This window comes from Notechis scutatus, chromosome 4 (assembly GCF_049901735.1).
Source record: "Notechis scutatus isolate UNSWTSFEM ecotype Mainland chromosome 4, rNotScu1.2, whole genome shotgun sequence".
NCBI lineage: Eukaryota > Metazoa > Chordata > Lepidosauria > Squamata > Elapidae > Notechis > Notechis scutatus.
Window position 1 is genome coordinate 122108973 of NC_142012.1, and position 24005 is coordinate 122132977.

The window sequence follows — 24005 nt, forward strand, 5'->3', positions numbered from 1 at the left end:
TTCACCTTTTGAGAAAACATATAAGAGTGTTTTTTCTATCCTCTGCTTCTCTAGCAACATTGGAGTAAGGAAGATCTGCCATCCAGTCCACACTGATTAAAGAATGTTGTGAGTTGTTTCTATCTCTGTTGGCTGTAAGTGGCCAATTGTGATAGCCTTCCTAGGCTGGGAACTGTTCCTAGCCAGATAAAGAAAATGACGCACAATCTGAAACAAACCTCCACCAACCTTGTACGAGGATAAAGAGGAGCCATCTTTTCCCTTATGAAATGTGGCATTTCTGCTTGAGGCTTATTGAAAGCATGTTAAGGGGAGAGGGTTTTAGTTCATTTGTCCTTCCTTCATTAAATTCTGCTTTTTTTGCTATTTCTCAGAATATAGAAAAGACGCTAATTCGCCCCACAGCCTTCAAGCCAGTTATGCCCAAGAATCGCAACCTCCCACTGCAGAGCCACTTGGTTCTGCGTCCTGGGACTTCGGTGCTCTCTGAGAGCCAATCCAGCCTAGCCCAGCTCTTTGGTGCCAATGCTGTAAGCACTACTGAGAAGCTCAGTTCTTTGAGCTGCCGTACCAGCTCCCACTCCGGGACAATGTCAGACTCTGGGCGTAATTCCCTCTCCAGCCTTCCCACCTACAGCACTGGGGGCAGCCAGCAAATAGAGCCAGTCAGTATCTCCATAGGCCATGCTAATCTTGACAGCCACGGCAGCGGCAGTTCACGCGGTCTTACCGGCCCATCAAATTCAGACAGTGGGCGGTCATCCTCAAGCAAGAGCACGGGATCCCTGAGCGGGCGTGGGCATCCTTCCTCTGACAGTGGCTCCTGTGGGGGGCGGTCCCCTATGCACAATGGCGCGGATGAAGCCCTTCTTGTCCATGAACTTGAAGAGAAGCTGAAGGAGCGGGAAGCTGAGCTGCAGCATTTAAGAGAGAGTCTGGATGAGAATGAGGTGGCCATTTGCCAGGTAAGCTGGGAATGGGAATGAAGGTATCTTATTGCTCTTTCTAATATACAGGGGTGGGAGGGAATGTTCAATTTCTAAAAACTGCTTCTGCAGGAAAGCTGCCCTTATCAGTGACTGGTAGGCAACTTCCATGTAGCAGCTGGTTTAGGGCTGGAACCGGTTGGATTATATTCAATAGCATGCAGGAAATATGAGCTTCCTTAAGGGTCAGGTAGGCCAAGTGCCAGATTTGTTTTTCCCTTATTTTTGGCAGCTTCAGTGGAGAAAAAGGGTGGGTGTTTACAGCACCGAGTGGAATACTGCTGGAAAACAATCAATCCTCTGTAAGGATTAATATAATGTAATTTTCATTGCTGTGATTGGTTCCTCCATTATTAGCTGCTTCAACTTTTATTCCTTTGGTTTTTCCTCCATATAAATAATTCCTGGAATATATCTTATAATTTTATTATTGTTTATGATATAGGTGGGTAATTTTGGAGTATTTCTGCTGAGATCTAATGTGACCTGAGAATGGTTGCATGTACCTACATACAAAATCTTCTTGCCAATAACCTGTTGTTAAGAAGACCGCTGTTGGGCCATATAAAATGTTCCCTAGTCTAAAATCTTACGTTTTAGTGTGGTCAGCTAGAGGTCAGTGTTATAGCTTTGTTATGTGCTGAATAACTCAGTATGCAAAGAATGCTGCTTCTGTTCTTGGAGGTGACATATTGCCATCATGACTAATAGTGAAGTGCTTCGTGAATTTGTGTAATTCCCTTTTAAAGTCATCCCAGTTGGTAGCTGTCATCACTTCATTTTGTAATAAAATTCAGTTTAGCTAGGTGCTATGCAAATAAATATTGGTTCCTGAATTTTCCATTGTTCAGCTTCACTGGTTAATCTCAGAGAGCGGTGTTAGAAAAGATGTAAAACCAGTTTTCCTTTCCAATTTCTTCACCATACAGAATTGTATATAGCTCTGTCCTTCTTGCTTTTATTTTTAAAATGGCCAAATAGATCTCAATGTTGTAATTTTGTCTTTTTTATAAAGAATTTGTTTCACCCTCTGGATCATGTGGCTGGTGGTTGGGTGTTGTTGTTTTTTTTGCACTATTTTCATCTCTGTTTTGATTTCTTTCTCAAACTTTGTTCTCTTCCTGTCTTGAATAACCACTGTGGCACTCTTAGATGTAAAATTATGTCCTCCTTTAATATTTATAGTCCAGGGTCTTCCTTAACAGGCTGCCCACAACTTACTATCTTCCTTAGAACTTAAAAGAGCTTCAGGTATGAAAAGAAGTAACACTGACCTCCTTGTTTGAAGCAACTTTTGGGAAGGAAGATCACAGTTATAGAAAGCCCAGGATACCAAGGGACTACAGGTAGTCCTCAACTTACGACCACAATTGAGCCCAGAGTTTATGTTGTTAATTTTCTTGCTACATTTGTTAAGTGAATCACTGCAGTTGTTAAATTGATAACAAGGTTTTTAAGTGAACCTGGCTTCTCCATTGACTTTGCTTGTCAGAAGGTTGCAAAAGGTGATTGCGTGACCCCGGGACACTGCAACCGTCATAAGTATGAACCAGTTGTCAAGCATCCAAATTTTGATCATGTGACCATGGGAACGCTGCAACAGTCATAAGTGTGAAAAATGGTCATAAAGTCACTTTTATCAGTGCTGTTGTAACTTGGAAGGGTCACTAAATGAACTGTTGTAAGTTGAGGATGACCTGTATTCTGTGGTGAACTTAAGAATCTAAGGAGTTGGTTATATGTCAGTGGTAGTTTCTAACATTGGTTTCCGCCATCTTCCTTCCAGGTATATGAGGAAAAGCAGAGGCGCTGCGAAGAGGAGATGGAGGAGCTCCGGCAGGGCTTCAGTGCTAAGCTGCAGCAATCGACCCAAAAGGCTCAGCGTAGTCAGCAGGTGTTGCAACTACAGATTTACCAGCTGCAGCAGGAGAAGAAGAAACTCCAGGAGGATTTTGTGCAGCTGCTGGCCGAGCGTGAGCTGCTGGAGCAACGCTGTGCCACCTTTGAGCGGGAACACACCGAGTTGGGCCCCCGCTTGGAAGAGACCAAGTGGGAGGTAAGTGGGAGGGATGTTCTTCCGTAGTTCTTGAAGGTCGTGGAACTGAACGTAAGAATGGGGATTCTCATCCTCCCTCCAGCCAGACAATGACAGGTTAGAGAGATTGAGTTTACTTTTCCAGGTGCACCATAGAATTATACTAAACCACCATTTTAAACGTTTTTGCAAATTGGTCAAAACTAGTATTCCATAGACTTTCTCATACTCTTACACACAATTCACACATTATAATAAGTCATAAAATATGATTCTATTTTGTATAGATTTTTATCTCTGGCTTATAATTCAGTGTATCATATGGATCCACCCAACTGTATTTTACTCAGTTAATTGTGATTAAATGAGTAGCGTGGTGGCCTAGTGGTGAAGACGCTGACCTCCCACTCAGAAGGTTGAAAGTTCAATCCTAGGTAGTGGCAGATATTTCTCTCCTAGAGCAAAAAGGGGGAAAAAATCTGTTCCATATAGGTGTAAGGAAGGGCCAGTAAATGCTCAAGCTCCATCCCAACTCTACCCTGAACTAAAGTTGTAAAAAGAAAAAAAAATGTAATTAAATAAGATGGGTTAATATGAATGCCAGATAAACACACAATTTTTTATAGTATTCTGATAATGGTCTTGGAAATAATGTGGGGAAGGACAGAAGAACAGGGGAAATAATGAGAAAAGAAATATTTTGTTACCTTGTTTGCTGTGGAGAAGAACAGGAGAACGTTCATCCCATTGACATTATTGGGTTGTTTGAAGTCTTTTCCATCTCATTCTCTGCTAACATGAAGGCAACTTTGAGTTGTGATCTGCCTCAGCCTTTTTTTATTATTATTCCTGAACTGAAAGGTGCTCTCATCATTCATATAAGAGAATCAGATCTTAGCTCTGCTGAACTTGAAATGGAACGTTGTGGCATGTTCCCCGTCATCTTATATCTCTTTTCCTTCCCACCAGGTTTGCCAGAAGTCAGGTGAGATCTCATTACTGAAGCAACAGCTGAAGGAGTCTCAGGCAGAGGTCGTGCAGCGGGGTAATGAGCTAGTGTTACTAAGGGCCCAACTGAGAGAAGCACGGGCTGAGCTGCAGACGAGTGAAGAACAGGCCTTGAGTTTGCAGGAGATGGCCCGTACCAAGGCAATGGAGTTAGAAGTATGTGACAATGAATTGGCCAGGCGCAAGAGTGAAGCTGAGCTGCTACGTGAGAAGGTAGGGCGGTTGGAGCACGAATTAGATGCCTTGCGCAGCACAAGTGGAGAACTCTGCCCCCTGTTGGCTGAATGTGATGAGGTAAAAGCTCAGCGACAAGCAGCGGATACCCTGCAGGGTTTGCGTGCACAAACTGAACGGCTGCGCACAGAGCTATTGTGTGAGCGGCGCCGTGGGGAGGAGCAACGGGAAGTTTTCCAGGCTGAGCGTATCACTTGGCAAAGTGAGAAGGACAGGGTCATCCGCTACCAGAAGCAACTGCAGCATAATTACATCCAGATGTATCGGCACAACCGCGACCTAGAGTGCCAATTACGCCATCTCAGTCTTGAACTTGAGGCCCGGGACATGGATGAATATGAGCTGCATGGAAGTGAAGGCATCTGCTTGGAGGAGATTGCAGCTACTGAGATCTGAACATGCTTGTGGAAGCCATAGTAAATGGGCCACACTGCCACAAAGGGATACTGGCCAGGCTGGAGTATGTTTCTCTGGGATTTTGTCTGACTGAGCAACTGAGAATACAGTGAGCCTCAGTTCAGTAGTGGAAAGAGATACCTTTCCAGTCATAAATCCCAGTGATAGAACTTGTTCCATCACTTAAACTTGGTCATGAACTCTCAGTAAGTCAGTAGTTTAAAGGCTATTAAAAATAGAATAGTGTGTGAAGTCAGGCAGCTTGTCTTAACTCTAGGAGGTATAGGAAGACCTGGTTAAAAGATTTCCTGGCCAATCTAGGAGAAGGAGAATCCAAATCCTTCCTTTGAAAGCAGCAGCAGCAGCCTTTATTCCAGAATTTCACTGGAAATGAAGCAGGGATAGCCTTTGCTTTTGGAAGAGGCTGTTAAATGCTGCTGCTTTTCAAGTCCCAGTGTTAATTGGCTTTCCATAACGACCTTGGGAATCACCGCTTGCCTCTTGCTCTTTGGGCTGGTGGGAGATGAGAGTAGCATGGATGGGAGTGCCAGGATTGTGTAGAGCACTTTTGCTTCTACTCTGCTCCTCTGTTACCTTTATGTAATGACCCAATGGGACGGTCAGCCACCATTTGCTGAATTGGGAGAGATTTGGCTGTTCAACAGCTAATTAGCTGCTAATCCAGTTAGATGCCGGTTTTAGGCTGGCTGAGGAAGCTTTGCCTATAGAAGGCTTTTCTTGGATTTTTTAGTCCACTTTTCTGCTCTTATGTGAAGTATATCTTTTTTTAAAGCCAAACACATAAATGCATACAATCAAAACCTGTACTATGGACCCTGTTACTGTACAGATGAAATACATTTGCATTTATTTCCTTTTTTGCACATGCATCCTGTAGTTATGAAGGCAAGGACCTTTGTAGGCAATTGTTTGGCCAATAGATGATGTGGGCCAAAGAATTGGGGATCTGGGCATTAGTCCAAGCTTATTTCTTTTTATAGGATAAAAATACTAATAAATTGTACTAGGTTCAAAGCTGATTCTCAGGATTCTAAATTCTGTTATTTTTAAAAGCCAAGAAAGAATTGCGGAACATATGTAGTCCTTTGGCTTCTCCCACATAAAGCTTTGTAGGAAGACCCTATGCTAAATTTCTTTTTAAAGGGAAAGGATATTGACTCCAGTGCTATAGAAACAGAGACCTAGTCTCTCTCTCTCTTTCCCTCTCCCCCCCACTCTCTCACCTTTCCCCCAAACATATTGCTGCATCTATATTATAGACTTACCTGAGAGTAAGAGTGTTCAACTCAGTGGGACTTGCTTCTCGATAGGCATGTATAAGAGTGTATTATAAAAGCCAAAGATACTTAAAACAGACTCAGGATCTATTTGGTTATCCCAGGAGCCTATCTCTAGATTATGGCACCAAAATTTGGCAGATAAAATGTTGAATTCAGTGTCACTAGATTTTGTGCGCTTATTTTACTTTTTTTTTAAATAAAAAAAAATCCAGAATATCCCTTCCCCTCAACCCCTCAAGCCAGCTCTATACCAAATATTTTGGCTCCACTCTTTCTGTTCCCATTACTTTATCATCACTGCCATCATCCCCCTTCTTGAAGGGTGAGTTTTAAAACAAACCTTAAGTAGAGCAAACCTATTTGGTGTGAGGGGATCTGGTGACTCTACTTCCTCTAATTTATCTTTTCTGTCCTTGGTTGGAATGCTACTCAGAGTGTCTTTCTCATGACCCTGACTGCCTGGATATGTCTCTCTCACCAGTCCCCTTCATCCAGCCTCTACCTGTTTGCCCAACAACATCCATGTCCTGTTTATTTGAGGATCAAAGATGGCTGAGTTTAAATCTCCTGCATTTCTCTGATAGTCTTGTTTCCGTCTACAATATCCTCTATATTTCCGGAAGCTCAGTTTCCCAGGCATCCTAATTCCCTTCCCATCATTTTTGCAAGATCTGGTCTAGTCTGAACCATGATCATTGTGAAGTCCTACAAATGTTTGCAGGACAGTCCATTCTGTTGGGGTACAGTAACTACTTGTCTACTTTTGTAATCTGTTCAGGACTAATTCCATACCAGAGTATGGTTCCTAGTCTGTGCAGCTGCCTCTCCTTTAAAGCTGTCCATGCATCTGTACTCAAATCAAGTTTATTGATTGCATTTGGATAGAATAACTTCAGTGGGTAACTCAGTCCAGACCTACTGTTGATTTCCTACCCTCATAGGCCAGTGACGACTGCAAGGAGCTCCTTTCAAAGAAAAGGAGTTCTGTTTGCAGAGGGTAATGTGGACCCACCCAGACTTCTACAAAGAAAAATGTAGGGGCTAGTAGATTGTTAATTGACGTCCTCTCTTTGTCTTCCAGTGTATGTTCAAGAGAAAAATGGTCAGTGAAACAGGGTAAATCAGAATTGAGGACTGCAGAAAAGCCATTCCCAAAGGAATTGGGCTGACAAAATAGCCAGTTAACTACAGACTGAAGTGCTCTCTTTCCTGAAGAGACATGAGACCTCTTTTCAGGCTAAGTAAACAAACTTCCTTGGGGTTAAAGAGGCTGCAGAGATTTGGATCAATGGGTTGAATAAAGGGCCCTCACAGCAGGTTTTATATTTTGGTTCCAACCCATGAGAATCAAACCAGACAGTGCAAGGCATGCTCACTAGGTCAGCTTGGTTAGATTTTGTTAACCTTTTTCCTCTGGCTATAAAAAGGTAAACTGCCCAGAATTGGTGCTTTGGCTGGGAAGCAGCCCAAGTGTAGCATACTGTAGTTTTGTCATCCTATTTAGGCCATTCCGGGAAGAATTGCCATATTGCTAGAATAGAGAGCAGCTGCTTTCTGCTAGCTTCATGTAACTTTTGCTTCAGGTCCTCTTGCTCTTCTTCATGCAAAAATGAACAGATAGAAAAATTTGTGAAGGGTGTAGCCCAGCTAGAGTTTGGGACTATTTGCAAGAGGATGGTGGCATTTAGCTACACTCTGAAAATTCTGTGCATTCCAAGAGAAGAGGCCATCTGAGTTCACTTCTGGACATTGTTCCCTTTTGCCCACTGTTACGAGAGCTTGCAAAATGGGTGTGTTGATACAACACCATTAGACCAAAGGAAAAGCTTGGTGCATGTCAGTTCTATAACTATTAGCAACCTATACCTCTCGCTTAACCCACTTTAAGCACCACTGTATATTTTTCTTTTACTTTATTTCTGAAATTGTATATTTTCCAGGTGGTGTAAATTTCTTGTACAAACCAAAACAAAAGTGTGAAATAAAAAAAAAACTAAGAAATTGTCTGTTTTCTTTTAAGAAAAAGTCACATGTAAATTTGATGGATGAAACGTGGAAGGATGAGTGAAACGTGGAAGGATGAGCAGAGGGTGGAATTGTCCTAATGATGGACAAAGGCAGAGATGAACATTTATAACTCAGAGTACGCTTAGTAATTTCTCATCCGTGCTCTTGTCCTTGGGTCTAAAAACAAAAACTGGGTCTAAATGAACTTCACCAGTATTGCATTTTTAACTTCCACTCTGGCTGGTGGTGGCATTTTGTAAATAGCTGACAATTGTTCCATATGAGAAAGATTCACCTGGAAATCAGCCAGTGTTGATCCCAATAGTTACTTTAGCTCAGAAGTAAGAAAACGATAACAATATACTTTAGTTAATCTTCTTAATTAGGTGATAACCAACACAATCTTTGAAGATCTGACTGTTTGATCTGGCTTTTAGAGAAGACCACAAAAGCGGTAATTTGATTTTTTTCATTCTATATTCCTTGCTGACTTTTATCATTGCAATCACTGAGAGTGGCTTTGAGGCTGGATGCAAAACTTTGTTTTCCTGGGTTTTCTTTTCGGGATCACTGCCAGTTTGTTATTCTCTCAACAATGGATTTAAGGAGATTCAAGTGAGAATATTATATCCAGAGTCTTGAATTTACAATCTGAGATTCTGGATTATTGTCTTTCAAACTTTATGGTTCACTTACAAATGCATGAGTGTAGGTAAATTTATTAAATTTAATGCTATGGTCCATTACTGAACCTGAATTAACAAATATCCCTCCAGTGATTAATATTGTCCTTTCTTTGTAGCCCTTTCCTTTTGGCTCCAATTAGCCAGAACTGGCTCCATCATCTGGGAGTGTCAACTGGGGTGGGTCGGAATATCAAAAATAGTATTTCCTTCACTGAGGTGCCAACTCATTTCAAAACAATTGCTCATAATGACAGCTGTCCACTTGCAACTAACTAGTTTTGGAAACAATACATGTTGCTTGACTTGGGCAATATGATCTTTGATCTTGCCTGTTCCTGTTCCAAGCAGGCCTCTCCAGAACTGGGAAATTATTGCTTGCTCCATTAAGCCTGAAAGCTTGCTGAGGGGCAGATACTTTAGTAACTCTGCTAGCAATTGGTTTCCCGGGAACCATATCTTTCTGAACAATAAGCAGGTATAGTTAAACAGATTCTTCATTAACAATCGCATCGCAGCGCTCGGATTGTTGAGCTGACTACATTCTTCAGCATTGACTGCTTGATTTGCAACGTTTATTTGAGTTTCTTCGGCACCTTCACCACAATCTCCATGGGCTCCTTAGCTTTGTTGCGGTAGGCTTGGCGGATTATGTCCACAGCTCGCTGGTGTGTTACATTCTGTAGACTTTCCCCTTCGATTGCAACCAGCTCATAGCCAGCCTGGCAAAAACAAAGAAAAGAAGAATGGGACAGAAATGAAAAATGGCAAAAGCACTGCAAATTGCAATTCTACTCTTTTCAGATGTGATGCGTCATCACTGATTACAGCTAGTCCTCGACTTACAACCATTTATTTAGTAATCTTTGAAGTAGAGCAGCACTGAAAAAGTGACTGACGACCACTTTTCACACTTATGACTATTGTAGCATCCTCACGGTCATGTGATCAAAATTTAGGCGCATGGCAATTGGCTTGTATGTATGACAGTTGCACCATCCTGGGGTCATGGGATTGCCATTTGTAACTTCCCCAGTTGGTTTCTGGCAAGCAAAGTAAATGGGGGAAGCCAAATTCGCTTAAATGACCGCATGATTCACTGCAAGTGATTTGTTTAACAACTATGGCAAAAAAAAAAAAAATCGGGTTGTAAAATGGGGTAGAACTCACTCAACCGCCTTGCTTAGCAACCAAAATTTTGGACTTGGTGGTCATAAGCCAAGGACTATCTGTATATATTGGATATGCACATGGGAATTTTGAAGCTCTAATATTAGTGAATAGTTCAATAATACTGATAGCATTTCTGAACCTTCCAGTATTTCTATAGCAATTCAAAGAGAGACATAACTTTTGCACGTAGACACTTATTCTCAGTAAACCTTTGAAGGCTCCCCATTATCCTGAGTTTCTGCACTATTTTAAGTAGGTCATAGATCGTAACTGTTCTGCATGTCATTTTCATAATGGATGGATTACCCTCCAATGTTGTTGGTTGTTTTACATTCCCAACTGGAACACTACATCTTTCATAAGGGATTTTTAAAAATCCCTCCCAATATAATTGAATGGCAGAAAAATATTTTAAATATTTCAATGATGTAGAAATGGGTCCAGCAGACTCTTAAATTAGATCAAGATATATTGGCATTGCGGGTCACTAAGATCCCAAATTGGATCTTCTAACCTCTTCTCAACTCCTAATCTATACTCTTCACTTCAACCGCGGGTAAATAAGTAGGAAATTAAAGTTCAATGGCAGGGCTGTCAAACTCCCGGCCCATGGGCCGGATGCGTGATGCGCTGCCACGCCCACACCCGGTTTAGCAAAGGAAAAAGGTCCTGATGTGTCACATCCCTGGTCTATGGAGATTCTCAGTCATCCAGGTCATGGTTGTCCCAAAAGTGTTTTTTCAAGAGGCAACTGGACATTTTGGTTTTTCTTTGGTGATGTCTTGCTTCTCATGCAGATGTTTCGCTCTTATCTGGATGAGAAGAGAAACATCTTAAAAGAAAAACCAAAAAGTCCAGTTGCCCTCTTAAAAAAAGCACCTTTGGGATAGGAAATTAAGGGTTTTCTTAGTCTTAATTTCCATAAATTCCTTTATACATCTATTATTTCCGGAGCAAGCAGAAAAGACAACAGGGTTAAGGATTCTTGGAAATTGGCGAAATCCTGTTAGGTACAGGCCTTCATCAACTCAAACCCTGATGTTTCCATTCAGCTGCAAGTCTGAATTCACAGAATAATTGCATAAGCATTTACAGTCGGAAGCAAGAGGAAAGCTGCAAGAAGTGCCTGCAGCCGTTTTCTGTACTGCTGAGAATTTGCTCACAGATGCTAGAGGCTTGAAAAAAGGGTGGCAAGGCTTGAAACTGGGTTCAGGAATAGACTGGATACCTGTAAAGTCTCTAAAACACTAGCATTACATGACCATATTGGCCAGTTCCTGTTAATAAGTTAGAAACTCTGGGTTCTAGTGAAATTTTTGAACCGCAAAGGGGTTTCACCTGTGTTTTTACTAGTCACTCCCATTCTTATCTGCCCTAGCAACCTAAGACCATTTGGAGCTTTAATACAAATCAGCATAAACCAAACCTGTAACCCCTAAAGGAAAGAGGCCCCCAAACAGAGGCAAATCTAATTAGAGCAGCCTGGTGGGCGGGCTGGCCAGCCAAAGCCCACAATGGTTCTTTGTCAACCCCTGCTTCATTACAGAGGTCTTGGGAAATGTTGCACAGTGCCTTGAACTATGAGGGACCCTGAATGGCACAATGGGATGTGTATGTTGCCAGGCCTTTAGCTACAAAGCACAATGAGGTTTGTTTCGTGTAGGGTAGGAATCAGTTTAAATGAACAAAGTGGGCCAGGCTGTGGTATGAAAGAATGGCAAAGTCTTCAATGCGGTGAGAAGAAGGAGGGAAGATGGTCAATTGTCCTCGTTAGTCCTTCAGATCTGAATCTGCATAAAGCTTTCTTCATATTGTGATCATCTTCATCCTCATTCTTCAGGTCTCGGATAGTCTAGATCAGGGGTGTCCAACCTTTCACCTTCCCTGGGCCACATTAGAAGATGAAAATTTAGTTTGGGCCACACATAATTAAATTAAATAATAAATTAAATTAAATTAAATTAAATTAAATTATTATTTGTTATTTATTATTAATTATTTATTAAAAATTATTTATTTTTTATTTTATAATTTTCCAGCCAAATTTTACGGGGTGGGGGGGAGGGGGGGAAGAAAGCTCGCCCGCCTTGTGCCTACCTCTCCTCCTGCAAATTATTTATTTTTTATTAATTTTCCAGCCAAATTTTGCGGGGTGGGGGGGAGGGGGGGAAGAAAGCTCGCCCGCCTCACGCCTACCTCTCCTCCTGCAAATGCAGCAGCGGCGGCAGCGGTGGCGGGGGCAGAAGCAGCAGCGGCGGCGGGGGGGGGCAGAAGCAGCAGCAGCGGCGGGGGCAGAAGCAGCAGCGGCGGCAGCGGAAGCAGCGGCGGCGGCGGCGGCAACAGCAGGAGGTGGCGGGGCAGGACTTTTGGGCTGCGGCTGCCCGCCTTTTCTGTTGCTCGCCTCGCCCCGCCTCGCGCCTGCCTCTCCTCCTCCTCCTCGCTGGATCTTTCATGAAGGTTGGGGTGGGCGTTGGGCCGCATTACGAGGCGACCTGGGCCGCATGCGGCCCATGGGCCGCGGGTTGGACAAGCCTGGTCTAGATAGTCCATATTTGTTGTGATTACAGTATGGAAATTATCTCAGACTGAATAATCAAAATAAAGATGGCAAGTTGTAGAGTCACTTTAAACCAGGGTTGTCAAACTCATGGCCCACATGCCGAATGCTGGCCATGCCCCACGCCCCATTTAGCAAAGGGGAAGAAAGTCCTGATACGTCATGTGATGCTGCTGTGATACCGCGAGTTTGACACTCCTGCTCTAAACTCTACTAAATTGATCCCTCAGAAATCAGTTGCTTCAGAAACAGAGTTTCTGAAGCAATTGATTTATGCAATTAATTATTGCATAATACTGTTATTCATTTATTGATTAAAATTATTTTGAAAGGAAATGAACTATGCAACACTTGGAGAAACTCAAGTCTGTTACTGTAAGTTCACAAGCAGGTGATTAAAAATATAATTACTAAATTATGTGCAAGACTTAAACCTGAGTGATGGGTTTAAGTCCTATATAAAATGAATAGCTAAGATCAATGGGATGTTGATCATGGTCTTAGAGCATTTGATTAAGTTGCTGAAGAAGCAAACAAGGGGCATCTGGACCTCCTATTTGTCCATCTAGTAGCAATGAGAGATCCCCATGTCCCCCTCCCTACTGCTTTAGCTACCTCCAGTTCTCCACTCAGGGATGCTGCTCCCCCAGGAAATATCTTCTCAATCTTCACCATTGGCTGCAATCTGGATTCTATTCCTCCTGAAATGCTGATGCCTGGAAAACAAGACAGTGCTGTTAGTATTTAGGAAATGGTGCCATGTTTGAGCTTGCGCAAATCCATCTTAAAAATACAATTACACCAGTCTTAAGAGAAAGCACCCTGCACATCAAACTTGGCTACTGATGACTTCACCATCAAGCCTGCATAGATTTATTTTTTTTGCAACAATATGGAAATAGTTTGTCACTGTCTTCTTCCAGGATGTTTTTTTAACATATTCTGATCTGGGATTTCCTGGTAGTCTCTCAAACAAGTACTACTCAGGTCAGACTCTGTTTCCTTATGAGACAGCTGTCAAGGTCAGAGTAATGTGTAGTTTAAAAGGGTTCTGTACTAATCAGCAATCTAATTTCTTCCAACCGGTTTGACAAGTGCAATCTAATTGACACTACACCATTTAGTATATTTCTCCATAACCTTTTACTCTGATAAACTTACTTTTACTATATTCTATAGACCGTTTCATACCTCTCTCTCTTCTTCATGATCTCATTAGCTCCATCCAATTATGCTTCTTCAATCTTCTACTTGCTCTTATCTTATTGACTCATTATACATTTTTCCCAAATCAATCCTCATTCATTCCCTTTATAAGACCAACTCAAAGTTCTTTTATACTCAAGTCTCACTTTTGTATTAAGTCCACAATCATTAAGTCACCCATTCATTTTTGGCCCTATCCTTGCTTATCACACTTATTCAGTAACCCATATTCACTGTGTTCCAGTTTTGTTTTTTTTCTGACATGCTCAACTCTTTATTTCTGCAAATAGGCCCAAGCACCCTTATATACAGTTTGCATCATCATACTTTATCTACTTGTTCTAATTTTTCATCTTTGTGCATAGCTTGCAATTGTTCGTTTTAGACTAGCTGATCTGTGATACATTCATTTTCAGTTCTATAGTACTCATTGCTTCATACTGTAATTTTTTGCAAATCTTTTGGATTATCAATCCACACAACATCAAGTCTACACAGAAAGGTACACATTTACTTTATTTCTATCATAATGCATTCACCACTGTCCACAGTCATTGTTCAATTCCATTCCTTCCTTCCCTTTCATAACTTAAGACATTATCAAAACATTCTTATTATGCAATAATACCTCATATTATATTTTCTAATACTAATATATGTATTATCTCATACATATATTTTCCAGTCAATGGCTGAAGACCATAAATCTGGTCTGCACACCCCTTGCCTAACACAAATTTTATTGTGTTACTCAAACTCTTTTGAGTAGAATTTACCAATTCTCCCCAGATATACTTTTAAAAAAATAATCCTGGTATCATTTTTACATTCATTTTTTAACCCTTTGCTTTCTATAAGGGAACAGCATTCCTCTTACTTGGATGCAAGCTTCAAACATATATTAAACAAACCACACAGACTTTCTATAACCAGGCCCCATCCGTATTTTGACATTACTCCTATTAACATCTGCAGCCTTACAATTTTTAAAACATGCTCCCTATAATTACGGTATTACTTGTCACTTTTTAAAGACCAACCTTTATAGTATTTATTTCAATTGCATTCTTCAGCATATCCCAATCCCATACTCTAAAATAATTCACAGTCTCCAAAATGATTCTTCTAGCATTCCCAGTATCAACTTCTACCCCAATCATTTTATCACTTTTATTCTTAATTCTATTCACTCATTTTCAGCCGATTCTGAAGGTTTTTGAAAAGTTCAGGCAAAATAGCTTTACATGCTCTCTAGTTCAGGGGTCTCTAAGTTTTCTGGTTTTGTGGACTGGTGAAGGGGGAGTGGAGGGGGAGGGTTCCACGCAAGCAGCAGGTGCATGTACTTATACGTGCAACTCCATTTGCAAGTGGCAGGTGTGCAAGCCCTCTACTTGCACAAATGGAGCTTCACATGTTAACCACCTGCTGCTCACATAAATGGGAGCTTCCTGCATGAGCACCTGCCACTTGTGCAAATGGAGCTGTGTGCGCTTTGTGTGTTCACTTGCCTCTTGCATAGCCCAGTTTCCAAACTGGACAAAGCCCAGAGATTGGGGATTCCCTGCACTCTTTTGTTTAGTCTTAAGCATTACTTGCTCTCTTCGATTACATTCTTACTATCTTTTTCTCTCTATAAGCATTGCACAATCCCACTGTCCCGTCCCTCACCCCTAGTTATTCTGTTTATCTGATTAGGTAAATAAATATGGATTTATTATTAAAGTTCATTTGCACTACAATTATTTTTCTATTGATTTATTTTTAAATTTTTCCCATTTTTCTATTTATGACATATACACTTCTTACATGATCATGATACCATCCAGTATTAGAGTAAAATAATATTTAATGTTTCTTCCGGTTACTGCACCTCCTTTTTCCTCACAGGATGGCTCAATGGGGTTACTAGGCTGCCCGGTATTCCTTATACAAAATTCCACATGCCTCTGTTATCCTTTTGTAAACTTTTTTACACTTTGTCCCAGCAATCTCCACATTGCTTTTCCTTACATCCACTTCCCATGTGTTTGTATCTTCTCATACTTTCTCATCAGAAGAGTCACACTTTCTCTCCCTGAAGCTGTTTTACTTTCACTCTACTTTCATTCTTTCCTTTTCTTCCCTGTTCATTTTTCCCCACAATCCATCTTTGACTACTAAAGAAGTACTGCTCAAGTTATTCTGGCACATGAGGCAGAAAAGCAAAGAAGTCCCTGAAAAGTAAAAACAAATGCACTTGTTACCAGTGTCATAGCTCACAATTTGCTACCCATTCATGACACTAAGTGTGATTTGCTGAGGCTCGTCACTCTGCCTAGCAATAGGTCTGTTTCTCTCCATTTCAATTTAGAGATCTCTTCTTACCCAGAGATTGCTTGTTCTTGGATAGGCTGACAGTCACCAGTTCATATTCCTCCGCTTCCTTGTCATTGGGGCCATTTTGGAGCAGGTTCGCTGGGATCTCATCTCCCATTTCTGCTTGCATTACCTGGCCAGTAGCTGAGGTTTCCTTGAAGAGCTGTGAGAGCAGGGGCCTAGCTCTCCGCGGTCGATTAATAACAGAATAGAGGGTATCACTGGCAGGCATGATTTCCCCGTGTGGTCCCCATGCTACAGCCTGTCTATGGCTCGATTTTGAAGAAGGAGGCCTCTCTCTGCCAGGTTGTCCATCTCCATGCTGCAGGGATTGTACCTGAGAGGATACAGTGTGTAGGGAGCTCGTTGAGGATTTTGTAGGTTTAGTTAGACTCCAATGGGGTTCTTTGCCACTGCTCACTGAGGAAGAAACCCTGTTGGGAATATAGGAATCCACTGGCACATCAGCAAGAGGAGTATAGTTTTGAGGTTGAGTCTGTCCACGTCTGGGAGAGAGCTGCAGCCTTTCCATGGCATCCTTCAGTATCTCGTGTTCCTCCTCCCCATTTGCCTTATTGGTCATCACTGGTTTCAGAAGAAAACTACCCCTGAAATCTGTAACCAGATTCACAAGATAAGATAATTATCATTTCCTTTTTCTCTCAATATTATGAAAATTACAGAGGGGAACTTGTCCAGTATCTGCTGCTTGAAATGAGTGCTTCGGTTGTGTAAGTCTTGGAGTGAAAATTTGGCTACAGGTATTGGACATATAAGCATGTTGCCGTATGTGTGTGTGTGTGCTAGTTCTCCCCTAACTAATCAAATTCAGATCACCTCCCTCGTAACTTATTTGGTAGGTAGTACTGCCAGCTTATACCCAATATTGCCAAACGTACTTCAATTCAACAGTATTTCTGTCAAATTAATTGTTCTTTGAATTATTTTTAAGTGGCAGAGTCACATTGTTCAGATCTCCCATCTTTTTATTTTATAAATCAGTTATTAAAAAAAAACCTGCTCAAACAAATAAAGGGAACACTTAAACAACACAAGTCAATCACACTTCTGTGAAATCAAACTGTCCACTTAGGCAGCAACACTGATTGACAATCAATTTCACTTGCTGTTGTGCAAACGGAATAGACAACAGGGGGAAAGCATAGGCAGTTAGCAAGACCACAGACCACTTCTCAGTTCCTATGCTTTCTGGCTGATGGTTTGGTCACTTTTGAATGCTGGCAGTGCTTTCACTCTAGTGGTAGCATGAGATCGAGTCTACAACCCACACAAGTGGCTCAGGTAGTGCAGCTCATCTAGGATGGCACATCAATGCAAGCTGTGGCAAGAAGGTTTGCTGTGTCTGTCAGCGTAGTGTCCAGAGCCTGGAGGCGCTACCAGGAGACAGGCCAGTACATCAGGAGAGGTGGAGGAGGCCATAGGAGGGCAACAACCCAGCATTAGGACCGATACCTCTGCCTATGTGCAAGGAGGGACAGGAGCACTGCCAGAGCCCTGCAAAATGACCTCCAGCGGGCCACAAATGTACATGTGGCTTCTCAAACAGCCAGAAACAGACTCCATGAGGGTGGTATGAGGGCCCGATGTCCACAGGTGGAGGGACATTTGGCATTTACCAGAGAGCACCAAGATTGACAAATTTGCCACTGGCGCCCTGTGCTCTGCACAGATGAAAGCAGGTTCATGTGACAGACGTGACAGGGTCTGGAGACACCGTGGAGAACGTTCTGCTGCCTGCAACATCCTCCAGCATGACCGATTTGGCAGTGGGTCAGTAATGGTGTGGGGTGGCATTTCTTTAGAAGGCCGCACAGACCTCCATGTGCTCGCCAGAGGTAGCCTGACTGCCATTAGGTACTGAGATGAGATCCTCAGATCCCTTATGAGACCATATGCTGGTGCGGTTGGCCCTGGGTTCCTCCTAATGCACGACAATGCTAGGCCTCATGTGGCTGGAGTGTGTCAGCAGTTCCTGCAAGACGAAGACATTGATGCTATGGACAGGCCCGCCCGTTCCCCAGACCTGAATCCAATTGAGCACATCTGGGACATCATGTCTTGCTCCATCCACTAACGCCACGTTGCACCACAGACTGTCCAGGAGTTGGGGGCTGCTTTAGTCCAGGTGTGGGAGGAGATCCCTCAGGAGACCATCCGCCACCTCATCAGGAGCATGCCCAGGCATTGTAGGGAGGTCATACAGGCACGTGGAGGTCACACACACTACTGAGCCTCATTTTGACTTGTTTTAAGGACATTACATCAAAGTTGGATCAGCCTGTAGTGTTTTCTTCCACTTTAATTTTGAGTGTAACTCCAAATCCAGACCTCCATGGGTTGCTAAATTTGATTTCCATTGACAATTTTTGTGTGATTTCGTTGTCAGCACATTCAACTATGTAATGAACAAAGTATTTAATAAGAATATTTCATTCATTCAGATCTAGGATGTCTTATTTTTGTGTTCCCTTTATTTTTTGAGCAGTGTATTATCCTGCATACATACAAATGCAGCATCTGATATGAAGTGTACACATTTAAAGTTGTAGACATACATTACATCTGTATAATTTTCTTCAAATCTAGAATTCAAACTCTTGTGTTACAATTATAGGTTAACTGGCTTGAAGGACAGGAAAGTAAAAAGGAAGTAACAGAAAAACTCACCAGGCACTGGAGTGATAAGATGCCTCTTTGGGGGTGTTTCATGCTGTGCTGGACGGAGGGCAGGCGATCTCACTGTAGACACAGAGAAAAAAAGAGCATTAAGCTTTTCAAAATGTGCTTATAGATGCTCCCCATTCAATATTACGTAGATCCAGTACTAAGGCCCTGCAAGTTCCAACTATGGCAGTGGTTGAAGAATGGATATTTAACTTTCCCTGTCTTTGATCACCATTCTATATAGACTTGGCTTGATATTACAACTGTTTATCCTAAAGGGAATCACAATTGCAGGGAAGAAAAAGAAGAAGAAGCATGTTCCCATTTTTCAAAGATGAAGGAGGGAAATGCAGTAGATACAGATCCCAAAGGGCAAAGTGTTAAAAGGAGAGGGAGCTGTGTGCCCCATATACTGCCATCTCCTCCTTTAGTTGTGCTGTGAAACTGTTGAAGAAAGATTTGATGTTAATTTGACTGATAGGGAGAAGGAGATGGACACTGTTTACTTATTTGCCTCATGTAGGCAAAAGGCTTGTGGCTGCACTGCCAATCCAGACATGTGAAGGAATCTTTTCTACCATGTATATCCATCCATTTTATTTTATTTTATTTTTGTGCTATCTTTGATGGATGAGTTTTATTTGGCTGTTTTCAATTTGTTTTAAGTATTGCCATCCACCCAGAGAATTTTTTTTTATAAGATATCAACTTTTTAAAAAGCCCTATATCCTAAAGTAGATAATCCTGAAATAACAGTCAATCCACAATATAAATAAACCCTGGGAGACGATGAACGCAATTCTTACAAACTCCTTTGCCTGTTCTGCTCTTGAGTGCATCATAGGCTTCCGTTTCCAGGGGCACAACCATACTGTCAAAGCGGCCAAGATCTGTAGAGGCAATCACATTTCTGGAAAAGAGGAAGAAAATCCCAGATCAGTGATCTGTAATGCAGGTCATGAGTACAAATAGAGGTGTTTCTAAGGGCAAACAACCACAATTTTAAGGAGCCCATATATAACATCATTCCATTATAGCAAGGGTCCTCAAACTTGTCAACTTTTAAGACTTGTGGACTTCAACTCCCAGAATTCCTCAGCCAGCAAAGTTGAAGTCCACAAGTCTTAAAGTTGACAAGTTTGGAGACCTCTGCGATTATAGTTTCATAATTGTAAGAGTACATATTCCATAACCTACAGCTGCTAAGGGTCATGTTGCCTAAGATAAGGTCTGCAGGCATTGTAGTCCAACACATTAAGAAGGTAGCTGTTTGGGGAAGAATATTAAATTGCTGAAAGAATCACAGCAATAGTTGTATCCTAAACATGTCCTTTAATGCTCTCGCTCTCTCTCTCTCTCTCTCTGTGTGTGTGTGTGTGTGTGTGTATGTAATTTATTCACACACACACACACACACACACACACACACACACAATATTCATAAACTCAAGGCAGGGCTTTCTCTCATTTTACTCTCAGGGCAACCATTCTGGTGAGTTATATTTAGCTGAGAAGGAACAGCTGCCCCAAAGTTACTTTGTGAGCTCTGTGGCTGGACTGGATCTCAACCTGGGTCTCTGAGCCATTCCAAAACTGTTAAACTGCTCTGGATACCTGACTATTCTTACCTGATATCTCGGAGAAGCAGCAACTTCTCAGGGCGATCAAGAATTGCCAGCAGTGGCCTCACCAGGTCTTCTACTCCACCTTCTTGGATGTACTTTATGAGGGAAAAATGATCAACATCAAATATAGAATCGATGCTTAATTTGGTGATTCTGGTTTGGGAATTGTGTGAACAGCCTACTCCCCACTCCACAACCATTTCTGTTGCCCTATCATTCATGTGATGGCCACCTGTGTCACTTATGCTCCCCATGTAATAGTTCATCTTCAAGAATTCAGGGAATATAGAATTCCCACAGGCATTTTAAGGGGAAAACATTAACTCTATTAATAGAGACCAGTTAAAGCATTAAATATAGAATTGTCTAGTTGTCTTTTCCCTTCATTCTCTTTCATGTTTTATGAATTTTGAAAACTAGTGTCTTCCAATAACTTCCTACCGGCACTCTGGACATAAATTTCTACTGTGCATTGGTTCAAAGCTCCCTCTAATGGCTGTTCTATAGATGATGAGAAATGGGAGATGTCAGTAGTTTAAATGAAATTTCTCTAACCTGATCCTCACCCCATGTATTTGCTTAAAGGCCAAATTAGGATGGGAATTCTGGAATCTTCCCTGGAGGGAACAAGGTTGTGAAAAGCTAGTTTATCCTGGTGGAAATCAATACTGCCATTTGATTGGCAGAGTTGCTAATCTGAACAAAACCTAAAATTTTCAGAGAAGTATATTCGCTTTCATTACATACCTATTACGTGGAATTTGACAATTAGACAACATAAATGTGTTATCCATGCCTTAACTATGGCCAAAAGACTAATATCACAGCTTTGGAAATAAAAATGTGCCCTCATTTATTCAGTGAATATAAAAACAGATTACGCTATAAGTGGATTGCCTATAGACAGACTTTGTACAGGCATAATGAAACATGAAACTCATTTATACAAAATATAACAAGTTAAAAGGAGATAGTTATGTAAATGTATTATAAATAAATATATATACATTTGAATAATATTTATATTTGGTAAGTATGTTAATTATTAAAGCAATATATTTTGTTTCTTTTTCACTTTTTAAAAAACACTTTTTTTGTGTTGCCTTTTTTCTTGAGAATGCATGTATTTGCACCATAATTGTTTTGCTCTTGTTCTTTTACTACTTAATTTAAATAAAAAAATATTTTTAAAAAAGTTTTGCTAATTTAAGGCATTCTGCACTAAGGCATCCCCACACTATGCAAGTATGTATGTGCGTAGATGTTTATACTGTATTTATAAAACAAGGGGCTCAGGGTGAATTATCTCAAGTACAAGAAAGCAAGCCAACTGATACTGTTCTACAAGAAAATGTAAAAAATAGAACATTCAGTTAAAGTTTTACAACGGTGGTAGTTCAGCACAATTAGAGGACAGTACTTGGAAGGCTGCTGAAAGCCACTGCATGATATTCAAATCAAAACCCCTTGGCATGCATGAGGGATGCTCCTTACTCGGGTGCAGTGTCGCAATACAGCTGCCACTTCATCTTCCATCAGCAGCTTCCTGGCCATGTCCTCAATGAGCAGCAGGTGGCTGTCGATAGTTTTGCTGGGCTCACTGCCACTGTGTTTGTCAAATGCCTTGGAGCTCAGAGACGCGAAGGACTGGCCTTTTTCTGGAGAGGGTGACCAAAGAAGGTCAAGGAGTATACATTTTATCAGTACTGAACAAAACACGTTGGCCCTGCTCAAACTCAGAAGCCCACAGCTACAAGTCACATGCATGTCTGACTAAGCTGCCAGATTTCTGCATGCAATTTCCAATAACCTTCTCACAAGAAATCGTCTCGTGAAAGATTATTGGAGCACAGGATATGGCTACTGATATGGGATGGAATGATGCCATTTCAGTTTTGCAAGCCAGCATGAAAAAAAACCAGGATCCTAATGTACTGCCTGTGCCCTTACAAAATTGTGTGAAGGATTCAGGACAATTGTGAAGCTCATCTAAATTGTGAAGCCCTTCCGGAATTATCCTCAAGTAAGGGTTACTTATAATGATTCGGCTACCAGAGGAAAGCTGCATTTGTCTATTGCAGAAAAAAACAACAATGACAAGTCTTGTCATGGAAGATGAACAAATATGGTTTGCAAACTAATGAAATTATAACAAGTGTGACCTTAGATCACCTAATTCTTACATTATAATAAATTGATAGCATATGCTTTGGTGTACAGATTATTTTAATTTATACTCTTCCCTTCCCTCAATGATTATGGAAAGGCAATGTCTAAGAAAGTAAACAACAAATGTTGAATTTGCACCTAGCATCCCATATTGTCAAGCACACATATGAATACAATGCAAAGTACATGCTGCACTCCTGTTCATTTACCCCGTTTCAGAGTCCTGTTCACAAGTTGCTGGATAATGTTAACTGCAGGTTAAGGGTAGTGGGACAAAGACCAACAGCAAAGGGATTATGAATCTAATGAAGAAAGTGAAAGAGCAGAGACTGGCATAGAGCTACTATACTGTACTATATATCATAGCTCCATGAAAAATATATAGCCAATAGTGTTTCCTGAATCCTTGGAGAAATCTGGTTGTCCAGATTTTTGCAGCTCAGATCTAATAGCCCCTGGAGTGCAGTTAATTCTGAGCTAGCTTCTAGAACAGAGAATCTCAACCTTGGCAACTTACTTATTGTATTTATTTATTTTATTTTATTTGGTTTGTCAATTGCTTACAAGATAATAGGTATAAGTAAAAGCATAGTTATGAATACATGGATACATATAAGAAAAATAAAAGAAACAATAGGACAGGGACGGTAGGCACGTTGGTGCGCTTATGCACGCCCCCTACAGACCTCTTAGGAAAGGGGTGAGGTCAATAGTAGGCAGTCTAAGGTTAAAGTTTTATGGGGTTTGGGGAAGAAACCACAGAGTCAGGTAGAGTATTCCAGACATTGACCACTCTGTTGCTGAAGTTGTATTTCCTGCAATCAAGTTTGGTGCGGTTAACCTTGAGTTTGTATCTATTGTTTGCTCTTGTATTGTTATGGTTGAACTTGAAGAGGTGTATACCTCGTCTCCCAGAATTCTCCCTCTTCAAGTTGCTAAGGTTGAGAAATGCTACTCGGGGCAAATGTGATATTTGCCTCTCATTTTTGCATTCTTTTTGCAAATGATGCTTGTAAGTCTGAATTTTTTTACTGCCACCAATTGCATCAGAAGTCCAAGGAAAGCAGTTCTACTATGGAAAGCAGAGTACAATTTGTCAAGATATCTTCTCTCACGTTTGCATGAGTTAAACGAAAAATATTTGAATAGGATTTTAGTACCTTTCTCCAGACACGATTAACAGTTTATTTGTATACCAAGACCTATTGATCCAAAGCCTCCAGTGCTTACTTTAGCTCTTTACAAAATTTGAAAACTGAACCCTGAAAACCCTCCGGGGTTCGTAGAGTCTATGACATGAAAAACTCCCTATTCTTGGCTATTTGTTTAAAAAGCTCGCTTTTTATTACCTTTCTCTCCTTCAGACTGGGCAGGTAATTTGGACTTCCTCTGTGATTCCAGGGATCCAGTTGTTGAGCTTGGCCTCCCTAGTCGGGTGCTCTTAAAGAATAGGTTCATCAGGGTTTTGGACCGCTGGAGAGTGACTTTCTTCTCTGATGATACCAGCTTCCCTTTCTTTCTTTGATGCTTTTCCTCTGGGGGAAAAAAAAATCCAGGAAATCAAATCAGATGATCACAAGTATAG

General features: G+C 41.3%; 2 protein-coding genes across 10 annotated transcripts in view; one reads left to right on the forward strand and one right to left on the reverse strand.

Moving 5' to 3' along the window:
* The window catches only part of LZTS2 (leucine zipper tumor suppressor 2), a 73162-nt gene extending 67011 nt beyond the window's left edge, over positions 1-6151 (forward strand). For all 7 annotated transcript variants that reach the window (XM_026668462.2, XM_087964636.1, XM_087964638.1 and 4 more), the window contains 3 exons: positions 375-965; positions 2773-3042; positions 3991-6151. In XM_026668462.2, the coding sequence (XP_026524247.1) occupies positions 375-965; positions 2773-3042; positions 3991-4659 (1530 nt within the window). In that variant the 3' untranslated portion in view covers positions 4660-6151. The remainder of the gene's footprint in view (positions 1-374; positions 966-2772; positions 3043-3990) is intronic.
* Positions 6152-7858: 1707 nt separating this feature from the next.
* PDZD7 (PDZ domain containing 7) overlaps positions 7859-24005 on the reverse strand; it is a 33610-nt gene continuing 17463 nt past the window's right edge. For all 3 annotated transcript variants that reach the window (XM_087964635.1, XM_087964634.1, XM_087964633.1), the window contains exons 9-16: positions 23770-23955; positions 21746-21909; positions 20255-20346; positions 19433-19536; positions 18630-18701; positions 15951-16556; positions 12996-13096; positions 7859-9372 (exon numbers count right to left, since the gene is read on the reverse strand). In XM_087964635.1, coding sequence (XP_087820761.1) covers positions 9226-9372; positions 12996-13096; positions 15951-16556; positions 18630-18701; positions 19433-19536; positions 20255-20346; positions 21746-21909; positions 23770-23955 — 1472 coding nt within the window. In that variant the 3' untranslated portion in view covers positions 7859-9225. The remainder of the gene's footprint in view (positions 9373-12995; positions 13097-15950; positions 16557-18629; positions 18702-19432; positions 19537-20254; positions 20347-21745; positions 21910-23769; positions 23956-24005) is intronic.